This window comes from Nicotiana sylvestris, chromosome 9 (genome assembly GCF_000393655.2).
Source record: "Nicotiana sylvestris chromosome 9, ASM39365v2, whole genome shotgun sequence".
Lineage (NCBI taxonomy): Eukaryota > Viridiplantae > Streptophyta > Magnoliopsida > Solanales > Solanaceae > Nicotiana > Nicotiana sylvestris.
The window spans coordinates 186,591,136-186,600,461 of record NC_091065.1 but is presented as its reverse complement, the minus strand read 5'-3'; the positions used below and the strand labels follow the sequence as shown (position 1 = coordinate 186,600,461).

The following is a 9,326-nucleotide window of genomic DNA, read 5'->3' as shown; positions in this document are numbered from 1 at the left end:
GACCAAATTCAACCCGTTGTGATGACCTCTAACCCAACCCGCTAGGTAATCCAATTAGCAACAATCCAATACAAACGATATTTACAGAGAAAATAAATGATGAAATAACTAGACTTTTTTACAACTTCCCAAGGACTGGTAGAACAAGTCATGGGCTTATAAGATTTAGAATTTACAAAGATAGTATGAAATAAATGCATCATCTGTCTGAAATGAACATAAACGGATCTTTATAAATCTAAAGCTACCATGAATAAAAGACTATTATAACCGAAACACAGGTTGATATTCAATCCCAGCTCCCTCCATACACAACAATATCAGTTTTAAAATCTGCACGTAAGGTGAAGAAGTGTAGTATGAATACAACCAACTCCATGTACTCAATAAGTAACAAACCTAACATTAGGTTGAAAGGAGTGACGAGCTTGGACAACGGTCAGAGTCCAACACCAATAGCCAAGAATAACTTGTAATAATATATTAAAAATAGTACAAGTAATAACTCAAATATATGATGCTCAGCTCGTTCATAGATACGAAAAATAGGCAAGCTTTTCAGGTATAACAGTAAAATCCAAATCTTTCACCGAGATCACCAAAATATGAGTAAGTCAGAAAGCTTTGATTTTTCCCAAAAGCTTTTAACAACAGATAAGATATTTCATTCTCATATGATATGAGGAAAATACATCCCTATGCCTACATGTCAATGTTAATGTGAAATCATAAATGACAAAACCATGTAGCACGAGAAAATGCATCTCTATGCCTGTATGTCAAGTATGCATCACAGTGATAAACTCATGTACTCACACTCTCAGAGTATTCAATCTCATTGTCTCGCACTCCCACTCATCACGCTCAATCACTTAGCACACTCAGTCACTCAGCACTGTACAGTACCTGGGCTCATTGCTTGTATGTCAGACTCTATAGGGGCAAATCCTGCCCAAGCGCTAATACAAAGCCAATATGGCCTGCTGCGGCGCACAGCTCGATCCCATCAATAATAATAAAGCCTATAAGGCCAGCTGGGGCGTGCAACCCGATCCATATAATAATAATATATATATAAAGCCAATATGGCATGCTGCGGCGTGCAACCCGATCCACTATATCTCTCACAACATGGATCTCAGGCCCCAACTCAATCATCAATCTCTCCACCCTCTTGGGCTCTCAAATCTCATGCCAATCAGTTCAAACAATGATAACATGATGTGACAACAAATGATAACAGAGACTGAGATATGATATGCGAATGAATGATTGAGTGAGTATATAATTGTAATTTAAGAAAATAACTCAACAATAGAGATGACCTCAGTGGGTCCCAACAAGATAAGCATACAACCTAAGCATGATTTCTGATATGATTCATATCTCAATTACTCTAACACGTAAAAAAATCGTGGATAGAAACAAGATTAGAAAACTACACAACATCATAGAATCAACCGAGTCACAATTCATACAGTGCACACCCACACGTCCATCACCTAGCATGTGCGTCACCTCAACACAAAACACATAACAAGTATGTTTAGGGATTCATACCCTCAGTACCAAGTTTAGAAGTGTTACTTACCGTGAACAAGTCGAATCCAATATCGAGCAAGCCAAACAATACTCTAAAAATACCATATCGTGCGTACCGACCTCCGAATGACTCAAAGCTAGCCAAAAGCAACTCAAGAACATAAAATAATGCCAAAAGAAACAAACCTAATCGATAAAAGTCGAACATTTAATCAAAATTTCAAAGTCAACCAAAAAGTCAAACCCGGGCCTACTCTTCGGAACCCGACAAAACTTACAAAATCTGAAAACCCATTCAAGTACGAGTCCAACCATACTAGCTTCACTCAAATCTGATTCTGAGTCGATGTTCAAAACTCAAAAATTCATTTTATGAAAGTTTAGACGAAACCCCCCCCCCCCAATTTCTCTTTCAAAATCATCAACCAAATACCAAAATCAAAGATGGATTCATGAAATATAATCAAAACCGAGTAAGAAATACTTACCCCAATCCAAGTAGTGAAAATCGTCTCAATCCAAGCTCCATAGCTCAAAATACGTTAAAATGACCGAATCCTTCGAAATAGAGTACTTTATACATTGTTCTAGGGGTACCCTTCGCGATCGCGATCACAAACCTCGCGATCGTGATTACAAAATTTTTCAGGAGTATTTTTACCCTATGCGGTCGCGGCCATTTTCCCACGATCGCAATGAACAAACTTCCATTACCCTTCCCAAAATCTTCTCAAACAGCCTATAGTATATCAGCCATAACATTTTGCACAGCTCTAAGAGACAAAGGGTATAATTTTCTGAAGACTAAACACAAAGATTACAACTTTCATTTTTGGACCATCTCCAAATTCCTTATAGATTGCAAGATTAAAGCTTTCAAAGTCGGGTTAGTAACCGCAAAATTTCCTCTACGCGATCGCGAAAATTCTTCCGCGGTGGCGATTCACAGGCCCATTTTTTCCATTTTAGTCTTCGCGATCACGACCAATTCTACTCGATCGCAATGTACACCCCTATAGCCAAAAACCAGTAGCTAAAATTAGCCTAGAAATGGTCTGAAACTCACCCGAGCCCTTCGGAACCCCGTCCGAACATACCAACAAGTCCTAAAACATAACACATACCTATTTAGGCCTCAAATCACACATGAAAACATCAAAATCATGAATCATCGATCAAGATCAATCTTTTCAGTTTATAAACTTTAAACTTCGAACCAAGCGTCCGATTCAAGCCTAACCAATCCGGAATGAATCCAAATTTTTCATACAAGCTCCAAATGACATAACGAGCCTATTCCAACTCTTGGAACAACAATTCGAACCCAATATCATCAAAGTCAAATCTCAGTCAAACTTATGAACATTCCAAACCTTCAAATTTCCAACTTTCACCAATTAGTGCCGAAACCTTCTATAAATATCCAAATGCAAATCCGGGCATACGCCCAAATCCAAAATCACCATCCGGACCTAATTGAACCGAGGTCAAATACTAAAAAAATCAAACTTGATCAACTCTTCCAACTTAAAACTTTCTAGTTGAGAATCATTCTTCCAAACTAATTCCGAATCATCCAAAAATCGAAACCGACGATACACACAAGTCATAGTATATCATACGGAGCTACTCATGCCATCAAACCAACGAGTGAATTGCAAATGCTCAAAACGACTAGTCGGGTCGTTACAAATATAAAACTTATTAACGCTAGAAGTCATCGTTCTAAAATCTAATACACATAAGACTAAAATCCTAGCTCTGTGTCTTCTTCTAATGACCCCGAAGACGACCAAGTCAACCAAGTCTTAGCACGTTTCAAGAATTAATATAAATATGGTGGAAAAAATTCCTCTGATCCGTCCAAAGACTTGTCCAAGTCAACCAAGTCTAGCTTTCATTTTTCTCTATAACTGTGAGTTGAAAAGTAATGCTACATCTATTAAATTATAGTGTACTACATACCAGCTAAAATCGAGAATTTTCTTACATGATTAGCATAGTTTATAATTGATTGTAGTATGTTTAGTATCCTCTTTTTTTAAGACATAATCTGGAGAGTTTTACATTCTAGTTACTTAAATTTTTAGGTAGCCTAATAATGTATAAAAATATTTATATTCTCAAGATATACCATTAGCACTTATTCGATTTTAGCTAGTATGTAGTACACTATAATTTAATCGATGTAGCATTATTTTTCAACTCACAGTTATAGAGAAAAATGAAAGCTGGACTTGGTTAACTTGCACAAGTCTTTGGGCGGATTAGAGGAATTTTTGCCACCGTATTTATATTAATTATTGAAACGTGCTAAGACTTGGTTGATTTGGTCGTCTTTGGGGTCATTAGAAGCAGACACGGAGCTAGGATTTTAGCCTTATGGGTTTTAGATTTTAGAACGATGACTTCAAGTGTTAATGAGTTCTATACTTAATATTTGTATATATTTAACGAATTTTCTTAACATAAAATACATTGTTTGAGCAAAAGGGCATATTTAATATTTTGCCTCTTCCCTAATTAAAGGAAATTTTTTAATCACCATCTTTAGTCTTCGGAGCTAGTTGAAGTAATTGCGTTGATAATTGATATGGAAAAAGGTTACATAATGAATGAAGAAAAGTTTTTCTTTTCCATAAAAGATCTTTTAATAATCATGAAGATCAAAGAGGAGATCTCATCGCTATTTAAAGTCACACAACTAAGTCACAAAACTACCTACTATTTTATGCAGTTATGGAGAAAGCATTCACCTCTTTTATCTCAACACTCTTATTGCTTAACTATGTTATGGCTACTTCAGCCATGACTCGTACCAATATTACCACTGATCAATTAGCGCTTCTTTCTTTGAAATCCCAAATCATTTCAGACCCTTATCACTTTTTTGATAAAAACTGGTTTCCAACTACTTTTGTTTGTCATTGGGTTGGAGTTACTTGTGGTTCTCGCCATCAGCGAGTGAAGTCCTTGAAAATTTCAAACCTGGCTCTTACGGGCAGAATTCCGCAAGATTTTGGAAACCTCACTTATCTTGTTTCTCTTGACTTGGTAAGCAACAATTTCCATGGTCATTTGCCTCAAGAAATGGCACGTTTGCGTCGTCTTAAGTTTCTTGATTTAAGTTTCAACACCTTCAGCATGGAGATTCCTTCCTGGTTTGGATTTATACATCAACTTCAATTTCTAAGTCTTAGGAATAATAGTTTCATTGGATCCATCCCCTCTACAGTTTCCAATATTTCTAAGTTAGAAGCTTTGGATTTGACATTCAATTCCATTGAGGGTCAAATCCCAAAAGAGATTGGACATCTTAAAAACATAAGGTTTTTAAGCTTGGGTGGAAACAAGCTCATAGGTTCTATCCCAACGTCTATCTCAAATGCCTCAAGTTTGGAGGCTTTAGAACTCTCTCAAAATTTCCTTCAAGGAGACATCCCAGAGGGGATCGGCAATCTTCACAACTTGAACTTTTTGGCCATAGGACATAATCAACTCACAGGTTCTATACCATTGTCAGTTTTCAATATTTCAGGAATTGAAGTGATTTCATTTACAAACAATAGCTTATCAGGAAGTCTTCCCAATGGATTATGCAATGGTCTTCCATTACTCAAAAAGCTTAGTTTATCTTTGAACAAGCTTCGTGGTCATATGCCTACAAGCTTGTCAAATTGTTCAGAACTTCAAATATTGTCTTTATCAGGAAATGAGTTTGATGGACCAATACATAGTGAAATTGGAAGACTGAGTAATTTGCACTTGTTGAATCTCGGAGGTAACCATTTCACAGGTATGATCCTGGATTATATACTAAATGCTAGTTGTGTTCTTGTATCTAGGATCTAACCATTCCACAAGTGTGTTCCAGCTGCATTATCTTATGAATACTAATAGTATTGTATCTAATTACTTCCACAAAATTTGTATTACACATGAATTGCAGGGATAATTCCACAAGAAATCGGAAATCTTGTTAATTTGGTGAAGTTAGGCATGGATAAAAATCATATTATTGGATTTGTCCCAGTCTCCATATTCAATATCTCCTCATTGGAAATTTTAAATCTACAGAACAACAATCTCAGTGGATCCTTATCACAAGAGATTAGCAACTTAACCAAGCTGCAGGTTCTATCTCTTCATGAAAATATGTTTACTGGTACGTATTCAAAGTGATAGCAAAAAGTACAACTTAAACTAGATTAAACTAACTAGTTAAACTCATTAGCAATAATCCTTCTTTTGCCATGTCTTGCCAGGTGAAATACCCAAAGAGATAAGCAATCTTGTTGACTTGGATGAATTAAGTCTAGGGGAAAACAGTTTTAGTGGCTTACTTCAAATGATGATTTTCAACATATCCGGGTTAAGAATGATTGATCTTGCAGACAATGATCTATCAGGAACCCTCCAATCAAACATAGGTTCGATCCTACCTAATATTGAACGTCTTCATCTGAGTGCATTGGCCAATCTTGTTGGGACTATTCCTCATTCAATCTCCAATTGTTCAAAACTTACTATCCTAGACCTTTCACATAACAAACTTATTGGCTTGATTCCCAACTCTCTTGGATATTTGACTCATCTGCTGAGACTAAACTTGGAGAGAAACAATTTAATGAGTGACTCATCGTTAAGCTTCCTGACTTCCTTAACAAACTGTAGAGATTTAGCATTTCTTTCTGTATCTTTGAACCATCTAAAAGGCATGCTTCCAGTGTCTATAGGGAACTTTTCCGCATCTCTTACATCCTTTACCGCCAGTAGTTGCGAAATTATAGGGCAAATTCCAAATGAAATTGGGAACTTAAGCAGCATATTTGACCTTGAAATTTCTAGAAACAACTTGGTTGGATTAATTCCCACATCGATTGGAAACTTGATAAATCTTCAGGGCTTGAAGTTGAGTAATAACAAACTTACTGGATTTATTGGAGATAATCTATGTAAATTAAAGCGTTTAGGTTATATTTACTTGGGTCAAAATCAACTTTCAGGATTACTTCCTAATTGTTTAGGGAATATTACTTCCCTTAGGGAGATACGTCTATGTTCCAATAAATTGAGTTCCAATATACCAGCAAGCATAGGAAACCTTAAAGATCTAACGGTTCTTGACTTAGCTTCAAACAACATGGGTGGTTCTTTACATCCAGAAATTGGAAATCTAAAGGCTGCTATAATAATGGATCTGTCAATGAATCAATTCATAAATGGCATTCCTAGAGAAATTGAAGGCTTGCAAAATGTGGTGTACCTTTCTTTGAGACACAACATGTTGCAAGGATCTATACCTGACTCAATTAGCAACATGCTAGGTTTAGAATTCCTAGACCTCTCTCATAATAATATATCAGGAACCATTCCGAAGTCTTTTGAGAAACTTCAATTCCTGAAGTATTTCAATGTCTCTTATAACAAGTTGTATGGTGAAATCCCCTCTGCGGGTCCTTTCAAGAACCTCTCAAGTCAGTTTTTTCTCTTCAACGAGGCATTATGTGGTTCGCCAATATTTAGTGTCTCGCCATGCCCCACTTCTTCAAAGCATAGATCAAATAGGAACAAAATGCTCCTTCTATTTCTTCTACTAGGAATTGCACTGGTATGTGTTACTATCACCTTTGTGCTTGTATGGATAAGGTATAGAAAAGGTAAAAGAGCTCCTCAACAAGCTGATTCATTGTCTATTGCAACAAGAGGAAGAATTTCATATTATGAACTGCTCCAAGCAACTGATGCGCTTAGCGAGAGCAATCTGATTGGTTCTGGGAGTTTTGGCTCTGTCTATAGAGGCATACTCAAATGTGGGACTCCTATTGCAGTTAAGGTGTTTAATCTTCAATTGGAAGCGGCATTCAAGAGTTTTGATACAGAATGCGAAGTTTTGTGCAACCTTCGCCATAGGAATCTCACAAAAGTCATCACTAGTTGTTCCAGCCTTGATTTTAAGGCTTTAGTACTCAAGTACATGCCCAATGGAAGCCTCGATAAGTGGTTGTATTCACACAACTACTTCTTAGACATCATGCAAAGATTGAACATAATGATAGATGTAGCATGGGCATTGGAATATCTCCACCATGAGTGCTTATCGCCTGTGATTCACTGTGATATGAAGCCTGGTAACGTCTTGCTGGATGAGAATATGGTAGCCCACCTAAGTGACTTTGGTATTTCAAAACTGCTTGGAGATGATGAGAGTGATTTATACACTAAAACCTTAGCAACATTTGGTTATATTGCACCAGGTACATCTTTTTTTATTTATGCTTTTGACATTGATTTTCCTTTCCTTTTTCCACCAATATAAATGTTAACACTTTAAATTTGTTTGAGCATAGAGTATGGACGGGATGGATTGGTATCAACAAAATGTGATGTCTATAGTTACGGAATCATGTTGATGGAAATATTTACAAGGAAAAAGCCTAACGATGAAATGTTCGAGGGAGATCTTAGCTTGAAGCAATGGGTGAGTTATTCACTTCCAGAGGCAATAGTGGATGTTGTAGATGTCAACTTAGTAACACCACAGGATAATCACTTAAATAAGAAGCTAGATTGTGTGGCATCGATCATGAATGTGGCACTAGATTGTTGTGTTGATTCTCCAGCAAGAAGGATCGACATGAAAGATATCGTAGGGATGCTACAGAAGATCAAGATACAACTTCTTGCATGTTGAGTATGTTCTTGGAAACTCTTGTTCCAAATCACGTGTTTGTTGTTATGTTTTAGTACTTAAGTTGTGCTAGATTCTGTTTTACCTTTGGAAATTCTAGTTGAGTGCAATAAATCTTACTATTTCCTCTTATTACTAATGCTGTAGAATGGTGGAACACAATCCACGGAAGAAAATAATTATATAAAAGATCAATCTAAACCAAATAATGGGAAATTGACGAGGTTAGTGATATAAACCAGTATGAAACAAATTAACCATTTGAATATTACTATGATTGCCATTAAATACAAGAACAAATAATTCAGATATAGAAAGATATATTTGATCAACTTAGTTGACATAATATATACTTGTCTAATCAAATTAATACTCTACTGAAGCAGAAAATCAGCCTCCAAACTTCAACCAATTGCTGGTGTTTATTAATACTGCAACAAAGAAATGAGGTTCCAAAAGAACAGAAAAATATTCTTAGAAGACCAAACAAATATCAATTTGTTTGGTCTTCTAAGAATAATTAAGTCATGACCACAAATTTTCTTTAGTGATTTTATCTTGAGTTTATCTAAATTTGATTATACATTCAGACATTTCCATAACATCATTCCTATATAACAATCATTTACTATAAAAGTCAAGTTTTTCACGAAATCGATTTTTAATGTTATGTTATAATATATGTCCTCTATATTAGTACTTCCTAATAGTATTCAAAAAATATTGGAACAAATGCGACTATTGTAAAGAGGTTCGACTGTACTGTTACACCTTGTGTATTCGGCGTTATCATGCTGTAAATGGGCTAATTCGATAGGAAGATAATTTCTATGAGATATTTAAATGATGCGATAGTTATACATTAAGATTGGAAGTCATTTGAGTTGTGATTAAAAATTCGACAAAGATCGCGCTTAAGTTACGGGTTTAAATTTTACTGGAATTTGGATAAAATGTTGATGAGCGTTTCTCTCAACATACTGGGAGTTATGGTGTGTTCTATCTACCGAATCTAAGGTCTATGAGTCTAGTTTTCAACGCAACAAACCGTTCGCTAATACGACTTCGGAGTAGAGAGATATTAATATTTTCG

The 9,326-nt window shown here is 35.9% G+C and overlaps 1 protein-coding gene across 1 annotated transcript; it reads left to right on the top strand.

Moving 5' to 3' along the window:
- The first annotated feature begins 4,247 nt into the window (after window positions 1-4,247).
- On the top strand, window positions 4,248-8,365 carry LOC104244548 (probable LRR receptor-like serine/threonine-protein kinase At3g47570). The gene is made up of 4 exons (XM_009799995.2): window positions 4,248-5,338; window positions 5,492-5,707; window positions 5,808-7,799; window positions 7,893-8,365. The coding sequence occupies exons 1-4, from the start codon at window positions 4,282-4,284 to the stop codon at window positions 8,234-8,236; spliced, it is 3,609 nt and encodes a 1,202-aa protein (XP_009798297.1). The 5' UTR covers window positions 4,248-4,281; the 3' UTR covers window positions 8,237-8,365.
- The last annotated feature ends 961 nt before the right edge of the window (window positions 8,366-9,326 follow it).